Genomic DNA, 18,065 nt, shown 5'->3' with positions numbered 1-18,065 from the left:
AATATTATTTTGTATGTATCATTATTCAAGAGTTATTAATTTTTTTTAATTATAAAAATTTATAAATTAAAAAATATTTAATATATAAATATTTTTAATTTTTTATATCATTTTATATATTTTATTTTAAATAGTTTACATATTTTTATTTTTATTTTAACAATTTATAATTAAATTTTACAAACTAATATATAAATCATTTACCTAAATTATTTTGTAAATTGATTTTAATATACAAATTATTTTTACTCTAATTATATAAATAAATGTAATTACATCAATTAATATGTAAAATATACAAATGATGTAAATTTATTTTAATGTGTAAATTACTTTATTCTAATTATATAATCTAATAAAATTTTAATATTTAATTTTTTAGGAAACTTACATGTTAATATTTTTTTTAACTATAAAAAAATATTTAGTAATATTTTTTTAATACCAATTATATAAATCAAGAAAATTACATAAATTAATATGTAAATTATTTTATATAATTTTTAATAATTGTATAAATTTATTTTTATATATAAATAATAAAAAATTTATTTTTATTATAAAAATTAATAAATTTTTAATTTTTAATTGTTTAGATTATTTAAATATTATTTTAAATTTACTTAATTTGTATAAATTACACAACATATTTTTTAATAATCTATATATTAGTTTATGTATTTTTTTTAAAAATTGTAATAAAATAAGAACAAATTTTTATACAATAATTTATTAATTTATAAAAAAATAAAATTTATAATAAAATAAATATATGTAAAATTAAATATTAAATATTTTATTTTAATTTATAAATTTTTTCAATTAAAAAATAATAACTCTTAACTAATGATACATATAAAATAGTATTTATAAAATTAATTAACAAAAATTATATTAAAGGTTTATTGCTCATTCTGAAAAATAGGAAAAAATTATGGATTTAAAATTATAGGATGACCAAAATTAATTTAATATTTTATTAAATTGTTATAATATTTAAGATAATGGAGTAAATTTTTTCAATGTTTTTAAGATAATGAAATAACTGTTAGAAAAATATCTCATCGAGATTGTATTTGTCTTTAGAGTAAATAAGTAATAATGTCTTCTTGTCTTTTAATTACGCATAAAAATTATTGTTTTTTTAATTTAATTTAAAATGTGTCATGATTTAAATTTAGTAAAATTTAATTATTAAAAAATATGGACAACACATTCTTTAACAATTAATGAAGGTCAAATTTAGTAAAAGACATTAATTCTTCGTGACAAATTACTATTTAGTTTATGTTAAGAGACACTCAAATTAAAAATATAATTATGTCTCAAAAAATCATCTTAATGTTTATAAATAAAATTCATTTAACAAACTAAAATTTAAGAGTTAATATAGTCTTATGACCTTTTTACTTTAATATTAATCAGACATTAAAAGAGTTTATTGATGTTTATGTTTTTATTTAATAACTTTAGTTTTTATTTTATTGATACATATCTTACATTGCATGTATATTTGATTTGACCAAACTCAAACCATTAGTAGGTCAACTGGATCTTCTTGTCTTTGAGATGGCAGTGGAGTTTGTTGGTCCAATCGCGAGAGAGAAAGTAAAGATACCAACAAAGACAATTTTTTTGGGAATAAACCAACAAAGACATTTTAATACTCAAATTAATACTTACATGATACGTATGCATGTGGTATATTTATAAGGTTCAGGTGAATTATCTTCCTAGATCTAGGTGAGTCACCGCTTGAATATACATAGGTTATGTTTGATTTTTTGTTGGGAAACTTAGCTTGAAAAGTAAATTTAGTTTAGTGACATATTTGGTTATTCACAAAAATAAGTTTGTACATGAAACATTTGCATAAAAATTTAATTTTATACAAATAAGACTTACTTGGATTATTTTTATAAATTCAATTTACAAACTTAAATTGAATCCTAACTTAAATTTACAGATTTTAATTCAAATATGTACGTATTCATGAAATTATCATACAAGATGCAAGAATCTCCAACTATGAAATACTTTTGTGTCCTTGACATGCATGACCCAAGCAAACATATATCCTTTGCATCTATATCAATAATAAAAAATATATATCTATCTTTCGTATACAAAATTTGTAGACTGATTTACTCTTTATTTACTTTTGAAAATTACATTTCAATCACAACAGTTATTATAGAAATAAAAAACAACTCCTCAATTGTGACAATACACGAATTACCTGTTTTCAACTAGTTATGTATAGCTCCTTAAAAAAAAATAGTTACGTGTAAAGAGCAATGCAAGATGTAGGTCAAATGGCTTAATGAGCCTTTGATGGTCCCAAACAACTCTTTTGTTTAGCATATAAGAATTTGGGCGTGATAATCAAATTCTATTGTAGTCAAGTTTAATGATTTAGACTTGGAACAATATTGATGGAATGAAATAATGTAAGAAAATATAATAAAAAGACATTAGTTAAAATTTTCAAAATATGTTCTAATGTACGATTAAATAGAATTAAAACTTAAAGAATATATTTTTTTTTATCTCATTTAATGTGTTTTTTTAATTTAGAAAATGGGGAATATAATTTTAATTTAATGTTTTTCAATCTAATGTATTTGTTTATCTCATTAATGTATTTATGTTTTTAATTTAGTCATTTTATTTAATGTGTTTATTTTTCAATTTTTATCAATTTGATATTTATTAATTTCTTTATTAATATATTCACTTTTCATGTAATGAAATGGAGATTATTAATTTTTTCATCACAAAATATCTAAATTGATATGATAGAATAATTCAAACTTATTTAAGCTTATTCTGTTTCTTTTTTCTATCACTGAGCATTCATCATATTAACAAAACGATTATAAAAATTATTTTTTACAGTATAATAATTATTTTCTTAGTTAATGTTATCCTTGGGTTAAATGATCACGATTGTTGTAAAGTGCTATATTTATATTTGTGATAAATTAGCGAACAATTTGTATAATGTAGACTATAGAGTATGATAGGAATATTAAAAAAAAACATAAGAATTTGGTTAAAATTTGATGTTTTGTTCTTAATTTTGTCTTTTGCAATTTTTTGTGTTAATTATGTGATGACTTTTGTCTTTACTTTTTAGTTGGTTACTTTTCCTCCCTCATCAATTATTTGAGGATATATTTTATTTTTTTTACAAAAATTATTTGGGGATATTTAGAAGGCCAGAGCTAGAAAGCGTGGAAACGCAAAGCCATTATATGACCACGTTGAAAATAATACACTCTTTTTTTACTGGAAAAAGAATAATATGACCACGTTAAAAATAATATACTTTGAAACTAGATAGTGTGTGGCTACTACGAAAGAGTGTGTGACTATAACGTTACATGTCATCACATTTACTCAATCAATTATAATAGTAGAATTATAGTAAATAAGTGTCGGAGTGAATAATCAAAGTTTTCATTTAATAATTGAGATATTATTTTATGTATAAATGAGTATGAATACAATATATTTTTATTTAGCGCAAATTATTAATTTAAGCCTCCCTTTAAAGATGTTTTTAATTAAGTAAAACTTTATTTTCAAATACTCTAGAGCTCAATGATTTTGGGAGTGTAAGTATGATATGAGAGAACAAAGTAATGTTCTTCTGCGTTAAAACTCATAAATTATGATAATATTAATAATTTGATACTTGAATTCTTTAATCAAGATAAATAGTTTTATTAGTCATTTAGGTATGGAGTTGCAATTAAAGATACTAATGTTTGAAGCTTTTTCATATCGTGCTTCAAGTCTTTTAACCTCGTGTCATTTTAAATGTCATAAGTATTTTCGTTAATTATAACATCATGTAAGTTTTACTACTCAACCTATCAACCAAGCTAAATCCTCCATCACAACTTCAATTCTTATTTGTGCTTACTATTATGAAATCACCACTTTTGGAAGTAAAAATTGTATAGTTTAACGATGTAGTTGTGATAGAAAAAAAATGAAAAAGAAAAGAAAACAATATTAATCAATCTTTGTGACAATTCTTCTTTTATTGTTCAGTAAACTCAAATCCTTACCAATGTTTGCTAAAATTGTAATTGCAATAACTATTTTAGTCTCTTTAGCTAGTTGTATGATGTTTGCTAAAATAACAATTCTGAAACGGTGAGCACAAACGGAGATTCAAGATGTGGCAGAAGGTTTGGGTTGAGTTGGTGGTTTTAGTGGTGGCACTTGTAGTTGTAGCGTCGACTAGTCAATATTCGTTGCATAAGTTGTAAGTCAATCCTAATAGTGTCGGATTAGCGTCTCAAGGTATTTTTATTATATGTTTTGATTTCTTATTTTCATTTTTTTAAAATTTTTTTTCATTTTGAAAAGATTAGAATTTTGAAAAAATGTTTGATTTGATTTCTTGTTTTAAGAAATAAAAATACTGAAAAATGTGTTTTTAAAATGAGGTTTTTAATTTTAACTCAAAATGATAATTTTATTATTTTCAGTTTTTGGTTTGTTTGAAAGAATATTTTCACTAGAAATCCAACCAAATACATTTTTATTACCATTTTCTATTTCCAATAAAAATGAAAACAAAAAATAACCGAACCAAACCTCCTATTAGATTCTTCTTGCTTTGAAGTGTCAAACTAGAGACATGCACAAAATCCATGATAGTGCTTATTTAAGGCCCACTTGTGTTTTAGAGTAAGTGCTAAAACATGAATTCCTTACCGTGTTACAATTTATGATTTAAATTATGATTTTTTTGTTATATGTAAAAATTAAAGATAATATTAAGGGATTTATTTAAATTATGATATAAGATTATTTTTAAGTGTTAATAATTTTTAAAAAATCATTTGAATTTGATTTATTGATAAAGATAAAATATGATAGATTGAAAGAAATGAATAATTAAGAAGATCAATTATATAAATGAAGATAAAAAGATAATGTTTTAAAATAGTTGATAGATAATTTTTTTGGTGCGGTGTATGGAATGAATCTCCAAACCATAGAAAGAAAGAACATTGATACTATTTAGTTGGAAAAACCGAGGCTGAAAGTTTATTCTGATTTATAACATAAAGAGAAAATTAATGACAATAATTAAGAACAAATATTGAAATTTAATTTAGAGTAAAAGTAAAGTAGGGTAAGTTAAAGAAGGATAGTTTATAATGATTAAGAGATAAGTTTTTTAGCTAGTTGCATAAATTAGGTATGAAATGCATCTCCAAAGAAAGAAAAAAAAAAGAATATAGATAAAATTTATTTGAGAGTGTAAAAATGAGAACTTCACTCTCCAAATTGTATATTTTAATTTATAGATATTATTTATCTAACAATTCAATTTAAAAAATGCTGTACAAAAACACTTCAATTTAAAAGATAAATTAAATAATTCGAATCATTGTTGAGTAAAATAATGATCAAATATTACACAGGCATGCATGACAAAGTATGTATATACTTTTGATGTAGAAAGTACGTATATACTAAAATTCCAACAGTTAATTTCTCAATGATTTATATTACATACTTTACTTTTATCTATTTTAGAATATGCAGCTTTAAGAGGAGATTATTTTTATTTTTATTTTTTTACAAGTATTATTTTTAATCTAAATTAATTTCATAAATATTTTATATCGAAAATTCTAAGCCCTCGTTGTTCTCTTTTTGGTTACCTTGTTAACATGGAATTGAAAGTCTGCGTCTCGGGAGAAGCCGGCTTATATCTTCCCACTGTGAACAACACAAATACAGAATACTCCCACTCTCCCACTCTTCAGATCCGTGCTTGTGGCTAAATCGCCATGGCCATGACGATTAGGGTTTTCCTCATCCTTCTACTCTTTCTCTCATCTACTCATCTCAGTTACTCGCTTTACGAAGATCAAGTTGGCCTCATGGATTGGTGAGTTCAATTACTCTTATTTATTCACACGGTCAAAGGTTTTTCCATCACTGAATGCTCCCTTAACACGTGCGGTTATTCGATTTTTTTTCGTTCCATTCCTCCAACTCAATTCGTTTTAATTCGGTTTCATCTAATTTATAATTTGAAACTTGTTGATGTTGTTACTACTTGCAGCTTAATCTAAAGTTCAATTGCTTTATTGAACGATTATCCATTTGAGTAGAACCATGTTTAGACAGGAAATTTTCTGATTCTAAGGCCTGATTTGCGTATTATGTGGTTTAAATGTTAGTAACTACTGAATATGTTTGGATACTAATTGTAGGCATCAACAGTACATTGGGAAAGTAAAGCACGCTTTGTTCCATACTCAAAAGTCTGGACGCAAGCGTGTTTTAGTATCCACCGAAGAGAATGTTGTAGCTTCACTCGACCTTCGTCGTGGAGAGATTTGTAAGTCTGATTTGTTTAACTTCCCTTGCGGACTCCATTAAGTTAGTTGTTATGAATGTAATGTTCTCTATGAAGCTCCAATAAAGTACGATCAACGTTGTACTTAATAAAGTTGAACTGGTTTAAAAGTAAATCAAGTCTTCTCCAGCAATACCCTTTGCTTGCTTAGCTATTTGTTTTCTTTGTTTAGAATCAGAAAATGCTGAACTGTGTTTTGTTGCTTGCAGTTTGGAGGCATGTTCTTGGGACCAATGATGTTGTTGATGGACTTGACATTGCCCTGGGAAAATGTATTATGCTTAACCTTTGACTGTGCAAAACAATACTACATGCTATCTATTCTTTACTGTATTACAAAGAAGTTTTACTGTACTTTTACAGTTGATCCTTTGCCATTATTTTTTCTTTTTGTACTCAGTTCAATTTATTCAAAACTTTTATGCCCCTTGAAAATATATATATGTTTGGATATCAACTGGATGCTCATATATTACCTCATAAAATGCATAGTCAAAAGCCAATCCTGTTGTTGAATTTTCTATTGTAATTCTCAACCGTGGTGGTAGCACATAAAGATCTTGGAATTGGAGATCTAGATCCCAGGCTCGTCAACAACATGCTTGCATGACTCTAATTGTGGGAAGACATCAAAGTTTAAACTGCTTTCTCACAAAAAAGATAAAAGTTTTTAGTTCCATTTCCTCCCCAATTTTAAGTGTCTAATATCCAAATCTCCTTTGGTTATATGCATCTTTGAAGGCAATAAAGTTCTTTGTATTTATTGTCCCTTTTGAGTAATGATGTAAAATCAATTGAAGGATGTCTGATGTTTGCATGACTACACAACATTATCACAGACTTACAATGATTTCTTAGCTTCAAGTTTCATTAATTAATATTTGCTTGTCAGCTTATTGTTACTTTGTTAGAGTAAATTGTTTTCTGTATTGAGATTTTTTTAAATGTTTAGCTTACATTGGTGATCAAATTCATTAAGTTTTCTTTTAAATGCTTCAGATGTCATAACTCTTTCCTCGGATGGAAGTATATTGAGAGCATGGAACCTTCCTGATGGACAGATGGTTTGGGAGTCTTTCCTTCAGGGATCAGTGGCATCAAAGTCAATATTATACATTCCAGTGAGTGAATAGCTTTTTGTTGTTGATTTTCTAAATACTATATATATATATTTGTAGATTTATCTGAAATATGATGTGTTTTTCTTATTGGGTAAAGTAAGAAAGTTTGAAAATTGTAAAAGGCGAAAAAAAATAGTATTTGATAAAGGGTATAACATCCTATAGAGTGATGAAAAGGACTCATATAGAGTGAAACATAAGTATTACATTTAGACTTCTAATAGGCACAACATTTTCAACCAAGTAATTGGGCACAAGTGATTAATGTGCTGAAGTTAAGGTTGAATTGTTCAGATAGTACCCGAGTTCGATTCTTGACAGAAACAATTCTTGGCCAGACTTTACTTACCTCCCGGTCGAACTCCAAATTAGTCAGGGTCTTTTTCCCTTGATGAACTGGAGGGTTAAGACAAAAAAAAAAAAATTTAGACTTCTACCTTGGACATAATTAGAGAAATCCTCCTTGAAATATAAATTGAGTTAAATGCCTATGCCAATTTGGTGACCTAGCTTGATACTTGTAGATTCAAGCCTCCCTTTCTAGCTAAGTGCATGGTGCTAATGCAAACACATTTCCACAGTATTTTTCCTTCCTCTGCATATGAACACTGGTTTTTGAGAGAACACTAGAACAGGATGGTGTTGTTTGCAATACACGATTCCAGGTAGGTGACACCAGTACCCACCTAGTGGGAAAATACTGTTATTGTTATTGCATGTGTGGAAGCCCCAAAACTAAGTTACTTTCATTCAACAGAGTCTGAAAGTTTGAAGTAATTTGGCCAATCAAATTATTTGGACTCATGTCCCTTATCCAGTGAAGTTTCCTCATGTACCTAATGAGCACCTTCAGTATTTTTTGTGATCAGTAACATGAACCTGCATTAGGCTTCCCTTTTGCTGTCACAAACCTGTTGCTTTATTTAACTGTAGCTGAACCTAAGAGTCTATGAGTGTTTTCCATACATGTTCAATTAAGTGCTGTTTTTAATTGTGCAGAAAAACCTGAAAGCCGACAAGGATGATTTGATCCTTGTTTTTGGTAAAGGTTGTCTCCATGCTGTTTCCAGCATAGATGGTGAAGTTCTCTGGAAGAAAGATTTTGTGGGTGAAAGGTATGACAGATTTAGAGTTTAATTAGCAAAATGTTCTTTTTAAAGCTTGATTTTCCATTAACATTGTTATCTTCATATTTTCAGCATTGAGGTTAACCATATTATTCAGTCTACCGACGAGATATATGTAGCTGGTTTTGTTGGTTCTTCAAAGTTTTATGTGTATGGATTGAATGCTAAGAATGGAGAATTGCTAAAGAATGATCATAAAGCACTTCCTTGTGATACTTTTGGGGAATTATTATCAGTCTCAGGTGATAAGTTTGTTGTGTTGGATAAAACGAGGTCTAAGATACTAACAATAAACATCAAGAATGGAGAGATTAGTTACAAACAGAAGCCTATTTCAGACCTCATCGAGGATTCATCTGGACAGGCAGTATTATTACCATCAAGGCTTCCAGAGTTGTTTGCATTACGTATCAATTCCCATGTTCTTTTAATTAAAGTGACAAATGAAGGTGAGTTGGTGCTGGTTGACCAAATTAATAATGCAGCAGCTGTTAGCGATGCTTTGTCAATTCCAGAGGGTCAACATGCTTTTGCATTTGTTCAACATGAAGACAGTAAAATTCACCTATTTGTAAAGGATGTTAATGATTGGAATGGTGATTTGCTCAAGGAAAGAGTAGTAATAGACCATCAAAGAGGGAACGTTGATAAGATTTTTATAAACAATTATGTGAGGACAGATAGATCTTACGGTTTTAGAGCATTGATGGTAATGGAGGATCATTCACTCTTATTAGTACAACAAGGAGAAATTGTCTGGAGTAGAGAGGATGGTCTTGCATCAGTTGTAGATGTAACCGCATCTGAACTACCTGTGGAAAAGGAAGGTGTATCTGTGGCAAAAGTGGAACAGAACCTCTTTGAATGGCTTAAGGTATGCCTTTGATAATTTTAATCAGGATATCATCCTGCATAATTTCTCACGCACACATTGGTTTACACTGGTGTAACCATGCAAGACTTAGCACTCTTACATCATTTAATAACATTGTATATATTGTGTTTTTTTACTGATCCAACATTGAAATATAATTGTATATTACCTTATTTGTGTCAAATCTAAAAAATAATTAAGCAACAGCAAGAATATGATCAAATGGTTCTTATTTTATATATTTCAAAAGCATACATTAACATTTACTGTGATGTATATCAATGGTGTATCAAGTAATTTTGGATTATTCTAAGACATGTAGATATAATCTATATAATAAGAACTTTCAATCCAATAGCAAGTTTTGAATCTTAATATAGATTTGTCCAATTAAAAGTTATTGAATGATGCAAGTGACTTTGACTTACACTAGTGTAAAGTGATCTCTAATTTTGTGTGTGTACTATTTTTTTTTAAAATTAGAACAGCCAGCAGCAAGCCCATGCTTTGCATGGGAAAAAGCCCTCAACCCATAAAATCAAAAATTCAAAATTGCACTTCACTCGCACAGAGACAACCAAATTGCCTTCTGGAGGGGGAAAAATAACAGAATGCTGAGATGTGCAACTTGCGTAGATAGTTTTATTATATCTGTAGATTAGGGATTGAGGTTTTTATGTGGATATCATTAACTACTTTTCTAACGGTAGATTTTTTATGCAATGATTTATTATTGAAAGGGACATGTGCTGAAGCTCAAAGGAACTTTAATGATTGCAAGTGCTGAGGATGTAGTAGCTATTCAAGCGCTGAGGTTAAGGAGTTCCGAGAAAAGCAAAATGACTCGTGATCATAATGGTTTTCGTAAGTTGCTTATAGTACTTACAAGGGCAGGAAAGGTTTTTGCTTTGCACACTGGAGATGGGCGTGTAGTTTGGTCTATTCTACTTCATACTCTGCGTAAAACAGAAGTGTGTGAACATCCGATTGGGCTTAACATTTATCAGTGGCAGGTTCCACATCATCATGCATTGGATGAGAATCCTTCTATCCTTGTAGTTGGGCGATGTGGACCAAGTTTGGCTGCACCATCTGTTCTTTCTTTTATTGATGCATACACAGGGAAGGAACTCAATTCTTTGAGTCTTGCTCATACTGTTGCTCAAGTTATTCCACTGCCTTATACTGATTCAACTGAACAGCGTCTGCATCTAATTATAGACATAAACCGATATGCATACCTATACCCAAGAACTTCTGAAGCTATTGGCATTCTGCAACGTGAATTTTCAAATGTGTACTGGTACTCAGTTGATGCTGATAATGGTGTTATCAGAGGTCATGCCTTGAAGAGCAATTGCATTCACAAAGTAGTGGATGAATACTGCTTTGACTTCAGGAATTTATGGTCTATTGTATTCCCATCTGAATCAGAAAAGATTATTGCAACAGTAACAAGAAAATCAAATGAGGTATGGTGCCTTTGGCATTGAGTTTTTATTAATTAAAAGAGCATTTTTTTTATAAAATAAAATTGATTGTTATATTGTACTTTGTCTATAGTTACCTTTTCATGTTTTCATAAAATATAAATCTTCTGTCAGATATATAAACTTGCATTATTTAAAATCCTTATTGCTTCTAATAAATAGGAGTTTAGAAGTTGCCTTTTACTTATGGTGGGTTTTATTACTAATCAATAGCATTAAAGAGTGGGTTTAAATTTGGAAGGATTTTACAAATGAATTTTTTTATCTACCAATAATCATGTAGAGTAATGTTTTCCATCTAGGTTGTTCATACTCAAGCAAAAGTTATGACTGACCACGATGTCATGTATAAGTATGTATCGAAGAATGTACTTTTTGTCGCAAATGCAGCACCAAAAGCCAGTGGGGAAATTGGAACAGCCACCCCAGAGGAGGCATCGTTGGTCATCTATATCATTGATACTGTGACTGGTCGCATATTGCATCGCATGACACACCATGGTTGCCAGGGTCCTGTTCATGCTGTAAGTTTTTGAACCACATTCTCATTTAAAAGGTGAAAGCTAAAATTTTTGAATTTCTTACATGATTATTTCTTCTATAGGTATTTAGTGAAAACTGGGTTGTCTACCACTATTTTAATCTCAGAGCACACAGATATGAGATGTCAGTTGTTGAGGTCTATGATCAGTCTCGAGCGGTATGTCTTTTAACTTGCGTATCTTCATTTAATGAGCCCCCCTCTCTTGTTTTGGCATATGTTATTATCATTCTTTTGGGTACTAATCTATGCTCATTCTGATGTGATATCCTTGAATGTAATTCACAGGATAACAAAGATGTCTGGAAGTTTGTTCTTGGGAAGCATAATCTTACATCACCCATCTCTGCTTATTATCGAGCAGAAGTTGTTACAAAATCACAGTCATACTTTTTTACCCATTCTGTGAAAGCAATAGAGGTGACTTCGACGGCCAAGGGTATAACCTCTAAGCAGCTTCTTATTGGAACAATTGGTGATCAGGTTGGAATTAATTACACTACTGAGTTTTTCAACTTGAGATTAACAGAGACAATCTGCTTTTTTTTTTCCTTGTATCAAAAAAATCTTACATTTAGGGAGTCAACTGGGAACCTTTTTCCAGGTTCTGGCACTTGATAAACGCTTTTTGGATCCCCGGCGCACACTTAATCCCTCACAAGCTGAAAAAGAAGAAGGAATTATTCCTCTTACCGATTCATTGCCCATCATTTCTCAGGTATTTAGTCTCTTAAATTTCTTCTTGTTCAATACCCCCACACACCAAAAAAAATATCCTTGTTCTTTTTCTATATGTATGAAATAAAGAAAAAACTTAACAAATGTTGCAATCATTGCATATGATAATTCTCAATGTATGTACGGTGTTAGCGTGTTTTTCTTAATCTGTCTAGAATTATTTCCTTTTTCATAGTAAATATTAAATTACTTTTTTGGTGAGGGGGATAGAGTACATTGAAAAGAGGATAGGGGTTGGGGACCTATTTTGGATGACAAAAAACTGAAGGGCTATGCTCTTTATCCTTAGGATAGTTCAGAGGCTAAGCACATAACGTTCACCCATTTCCATGCATGAATAAAGTGTGCAGTCATTTCTGGTATGGTTATAAACTTATAGGTCCTCCCCCTTTTCCTCCTTGGACTTATCTGCAATGCAAACAAAGATTGTTTGCAATACACAAGTTGCTTGTGGAAGAGCCCAGCTTGACTTTAATCCCTTCTTTTACTTGCTGTGGTCATCATTTGTATATTTCCCTCAATTGGCAAGAAGGGTGGTAGGTCTACTTAAGAAAATACATATTAGCGAGTTTTGTATTTATCAATAACTTCAACCCCATGCTTCTCCTTGAGCTTAATGTACTCCTTAACATGAATTTCATATTCGTTCTGCTTGAATTTCTGCAGTCCTACATTACACATTCCCTTAAAGTGGAAGGTCTCCGAGGCATTGTAACTGTGCCTGCCAAGCTGGAGTCTACATCCCTCGTCTTTGCCTATGGAGTAGATCTATTTTTTACTCAGATTGCTCCTTCTAGGACTTACGATTCACTAACTGAAGATTTCAGCTATGCTCTACTTCTTCTTACAATTGTTGCACTTGTCGCTGCAATATTTGTCACTTGGGTATTATCCCAGAGGAAAGATCTACAAGAGAAATGGAGATGATCTGTCCTCCATTTTTGCCTTGCAATCTCTAGTTTTCAAGTTTTAAGTAGGTTTATCTGTTTTCTTTGTTAGTTATTAGTTCGAATTTTGAAATCTTGTAGCTTGAATTGCAAAAGTAATGTAAAATTCCATTACATTCTATTGTTTGAGGTTGAATGGAGGATCTTTTAATTTTAATGATGTAAATTGAGGAGTATGAAAGATAATCATAAACTTCCGAGGCCGGTGGCATTGTGAAATAAGTATGGTAGGCTTATGTTGATGAAATATTTTGCTCCTATTCTAAGTGCAATGTTTCATTTTCAACTACGAGGTCGCAAAAACATTATTGATCTCCTATCCAATCATTTTCCTTTTCTAATTAGTTACAACCAGTTCATTAATTTTAATTGCTTTGATATTTTAATATACGAGCGTACGGTTGTTACTGTCAATATTTTGGTCGTTAGTATTTGAAGCCTTTTGTGTTAGGGCGAGAGGTTAGGTTTGTCATGAATGTTTTATCATTGTTGTTAAGGTAAAATATTAGTAAATGCTTCTTTTATGCCGGAGCCATTACTTTGATACATTGAAACTGCAGTAGTTTAATTGTTTAGTTCAGCGTTGCTCCAGGTATTCAATGTATCGAAATAATGGATTGAGATCCTCTACAGTTTTTAAAAGAACTACATATTGATCTCATTCATTAAAATTTTCTTATTTTTAATAAAATTAATTTGTAAATATTGTTCAATAAATCTAAATTAAAATATAATTTATATATAAAAGATATTCAAACAAGTATGCGTAGGTTAAAATACTATTTATTATAAAAGTTAATAATTTTAATTATATAGCAATATATGATAAGATTATATCACTATTTCATTTCAATTAAATTGTTTTACAACATCATTATGTTGGAGCACTTCAAACATTTTAATGGGTTATAGGATGAAAAGAGAAAGTAAAAGAAAGGAAGGAAGAAAACAGTGGGTGATTGTAAAGAAATACTATAGATTAATGGATTTTTTACGTATACAGTCTATCGTATGTTCGTATCATCTTTGAGAGACTCACTACTATTTAAGATAGTAATTTAAAGATGAGCGTGCGTCTTAACTCTTAACAGTTCGTTCACTTTGGCTTTCAGCATGCTCCACGCCATTATTCCTGTATCAATGCTTTGAATCTTATCATCTCAATCTTGAACTTAACGTTCGTTAATAACAATATTTTATTTTCAGATAAAAAATAAAAAGTATATTTTTGTCATAATTATAAAATTCTTAAGCATATTATATGATAAATTGATGTCATATGTACCAAACTAATAATTGACGTAGGTTTTTTTTTTCTTTTTACATAAATTGACGTAGGTTTTTTATTTTAAAAAGAGGTTACCAATTTTTGTTTATAATTTTAATTATATGTCCTACCTATATACTTTATTATTGAATATTAATTCATCGAAACTGACCATAGCAGAAAGCCAGAAACTCACTAAATGCGTATCTAATCTGTACTGTTGAGATTTAATTGAAAAGAAATGGATGTATAAACTTCTTAATACCCTCTTCCTAACATTCTTTTAATCCAGTCATATTTGGGTGTTGAAAAAGAAGGATACTAGAGAGTGTGAGATTAACGTTCCTCTTGTTATATTATTTGTATGACAAAGTCCTACAACATTATTTTTCATCTCTTTTTTTAATGGTATTTTTCATCTCCAGCTCTTTATTATATCAATTATTTCATTTCACATTTAGCCTATTCTCTTCCCCCTCAATTATTAAAAAAATAATTATATATAAAAATGTAACTTTAAAAAGATTAATGCGTAAAAATCGAAGATTGATTGAATGGTTAAAAAAAATAAAAAAAAAATGAGAGAGAAAAACTTCAAATCTTCCACAATTTTGTATATAAGATTGATTGGATGGTTAAAATAAAAAAAAAAAATGAGAGAGAAAGATTTCAAATCTTCTACAACTTTATTAAAAAAAATTGAAAGATTGTTGCCACCACAAGATTCAATCCTATGCCCTACTACTCAAATAAAAGAGAATTAACCAATAATCCATATTGCTTTGTTAGTAAAAGTATGATAAATTATATAACATATATAATATATAAATTTATCATATTCTTATTATAATTTTATTATTTCATACTTGTTATTACTACTTGCTAATAAATAATTTTGATTTAGAATCTCATGAATAAATTTGAACTTAAAAATGAATTTATAAAATTATATTAATTTGTGATGTAAATTTTGTTTTTGGCTTTTCTTAAGATTAGATATGGAATTTTAATTTCTTTTTAACAAAGACCAAATTATGTTAATCAATACTCATTGGTTCCATGGTTAATCATTGATTAAGTGTCTTGCAGGATCACATCAATTTTTGATTTGATTATTAATATTTTTAATTAATATTTGTTGATAAAAAAAATAATCCATAAATTGGATGAGACTAGGTGAGGAGGTGAGGAGGGGAAGTGACTCACTGACGTTTGACCCGTTCCATTGTTTTTCACGAAGGAGACAGAAATAATAGAGCTACTACACGTCGTACAACAAAACACACAAACCCAAAAAGAAGCCAGTAGCACACACCTCTCTCTCTCTTCCCTTCAACAATGAGAACCCATCAACAACCAAAACTCAAAACCCAACTATTCTCATGCGCCTTCTTCCGCCACTGCGCCCAAACCCTCCTCAGCCCCACCGCCACCACCCCTCCTCCCTTCCAATGCGAATCCTCCACCTCCTCCTCCTCCGCCACTTCCCAAAGCTTCACCCAGTGGAGATTCTCTCCTCCAACCCCCAACACCACCACCAATAACAATAACAACAACCTCATCCAAACAAACACTAATCCTCCTTCTCCACCTCCACCACCTCAAATCCACAACCTCCAAGAACTCTTCCACATTTCAGAATTCCAACTATCAACCGACCCCACCTCAGCCCTCAACCTTCTAGAACGTTCTCTTGTCCCCAATCCTCCCCAAGAGCAACCGCCGTGCCCTCCCAACCTCATGCGCGCCCTCACCGCCAACCTCGCCCAGGCCAAGCCCGCCACCAAGATCCTCTTCGCCCTCTGCCTCTCCGACGCCAACCGCCGCGTCGCCGTCGAGGCCGGCGCCGTCTCCGCCGTCGTGGAGGCCGCCCCCGACCTCGACGGCGCCCCCGCCGAGCGCGCCCTCGCTGCCCTCGAGCTCATGTGCACGCTCCCCGAAGGCGCCGAGGAGCTCCGCGCCCACGCCCTCGCCGTCCCCGTCATGGTCACCATGATGGCCAAGACCGCCGCAAGGGGCAAGGAGTACGCCATCGGAGCCCTCGCCGTCGTCTACGGCGCCGCCGGCGCCGAGAACCACTACACCGCGCCTCCCGAAGAGGTGGCGCGTGCGGTGGAACTCGCCCTGCAGGGCGAGTGCAGCGCCAGGGGGAGGAGGAAAGGGACGCAGCTGCTGAAGACGCTGCAACAACTCTCTCAGGCTGAGATTGAAGCTTCTGAGACTCACGCTCACGACGGCAATTGAAGATTTTAAATTGCAGCCACAGTTCTTTGTGTTTTTTAATATCACGAGAAATAATAGATAAAATGTAACGTTTTTTTGCCATAATTGCAGTTGCATTACCTCTGATCGGAATTGGGAACTACTGTTGTTTAAAACCTTTGTAAAACAAAGTAACACTGTTCTTTTCTCAAATTTTTTGGACTGTACAGTAATTTGAATTATTCTTGTTATGCTTGCTTTCTGTTACAGTATTATCAAACTTAATGTATATTGTTTTTTCTTCGGGCTGGCCAGTTTAGTGATATTATTAGGTAAATGTTAACTAGTGCTCTTGTAATATAGGTTAAGAAATTAAAAAAAGAAATTTTTTTATTGGGATGTATAAACTTGTTTTGAGTATGATTTTTTTTATACTCTCTCGTGAACTATACAATAAATATTTTTTTTCTTCTACTTCTTTAATATCTTAAAAACACTAATTATTAAAAGGCTTATTATTACTTGTTCTCTGTGTCGTTGTCCTGAGAGGATCAATCAGCACCTGCTGCATAGGTATCGTGGTTGGTTGTTATTTGGGACTATCAACGTCGTTCGTGTTGGAAACAGTTTATGTTGTTGGTGATTGAATAGGTACTGTGTTTGTTCTTTATCCACATTATGGGAATAAAAGAGTTCAAATGGTTTGATGGAGGGGAGGTGTAATTATTATTTCAAATCTTGATGTCATTTGTAGGTTCGGGTTATGGAGTCCAGTATTATGTATAAAAAAATTCTGTTAGATTAATTAATTTTACCAAGTTGTGAATGTTTTTTTTTTCCGGACAAAATATTTCCTTCTAACTGGTAACTTCAAACATTAGTGTGTATGTGTTTTGGATGGAATTTGAAAAAAATGATTTTGAATGAAATTAATTTTGAAAAATTAATTTTTAAATGATGTGATTTATGTTTGAGTGTTTTATTATAAAATTAATTTAAGAGTAAATATCTTAATTAAAATTTAAATTTAATGTAGAAGTTACTTAAAGTTACTTTAATTTAAGATTAATTTTAAAAAAAATTCAATATAAAATTAAATATATAAAAATATATCTAAAGTTAATTTTAAATCCAAAATTGATTCCCACCAAATCAAACACACGGGAGCTGGTCAAGGAGGAGGTTGCCTTTTTAATATTTACCGACTGTTTGACACGCGCGGAATTAATTTTTTATAAAGTATAACATTTTACACATGTGAACACTTAATTACTTCAAAACATTTTATTAATATTTTTCTTTTTTTCTATCTCTTATCTTATTACTTTATGTAAAAAAAGAAAGTCTCTATATCCAGTGTC

General features: G+C 30.7%; 2 protein-coding genes across 2 annotated transcripts; both read left to right on the top strand.

Annotated features, from left to right (window-relative positions):
- The first annotated feature begins 5,673 nt into the window (after positions 1-5,673).
- LOC114409106 (ER membrane protein complex subunit 1-like) lies at positions 5,674-13,521 on the top strand. Its single transcript, XM_028372416.1, has 12 exons — positions 5,674-5,923; positions 6,252-6,379; positions 6,607-6,669; positions 7,397-7,518; positions 8,518-8,633; positions 8,718-9,519; positions 10,260-10,991; positions 11,312-11,533; positions 11,614-11,709; positions 11,839-12,033; positions 12,155-12,268; positions 12,955-13,521. Exons 1-12 carry the CDS (start codon positions 5,823-5,825, stop codon positions 13,213-13,215), a joined length of 2,952 nt encoding a protein of 983 aa, XP_028228217.1. The 5' UTR covers positions 5,674-5,822; the 3' UTR covers positions 13,216-13,521.
- Positions 13,522-15,698: 2,177 nt separating this feature from the next.
- Positions 15,699-16,959, top strand: LOC114409104 (U-box domain-containing protein 26-like). The gene has a single exon (XM_028372415.1). The coding sequence runs from the start codon at positions 15,841-15,843 to the stop codon at positions 16,744-16,746; it is 906 nt and encodes a 301-aa protein (XP_028228216.1). The 5' UTR covers positions 15,699-15,840; the 3' UTR covers positions 16,747-16,959.
- Positions 16,960-18,065: the final 1,106 nt, after the last annotated feature.

This window comes from Glycine soja, chromosome 4 (assembly GCF_004193775.1).
Source record: "Glycine soja cultivar W05 chromosome 4, ASM419377v2, whole genome shotgun sequence".
Taxonomy (NCBI): Eukaryota; Viridiplantae; Streptophyta; class Magnoliopsida; order Fabales; family Fabaceae; genus Glycine; species Glycine soja.
Note: the sequence above shows the minus strand (reverse complement) of the source record. Positions and strands in the feature narration are given on the sequence as shown.

Bases quoted from the DNA above. Each gene is read 5' to 3' on its own strand.
- LOC114409106 (XM_028372416.1), top strand. From the start codon at position 5,823: ATGGCCATGACGATTAGGGTTTTCCTCATCCTTCTACTCTTTCTCTCA. The intron at 8,634-8,717 runs GTATGACAGATT...TCATATTTTCAG, and splicing joins AAAGATTTTGTGGGTGAAAG to CATTGAGGTTAACCATATTA. The intron at 12,269-12,954 runs GTATTTAGTCTC...GAATTTCTGCAG, and splicing joins CATTGCCCATCATTTCTCAG to TCCTACATTACACATTCCCT.
- LOC114409104 (XM_028372415.1), top strand. From the start codon at position 15,841: ATGAGAACCCATCAACAACCAAAACTCAAAACCCAACTATTCTCATGC.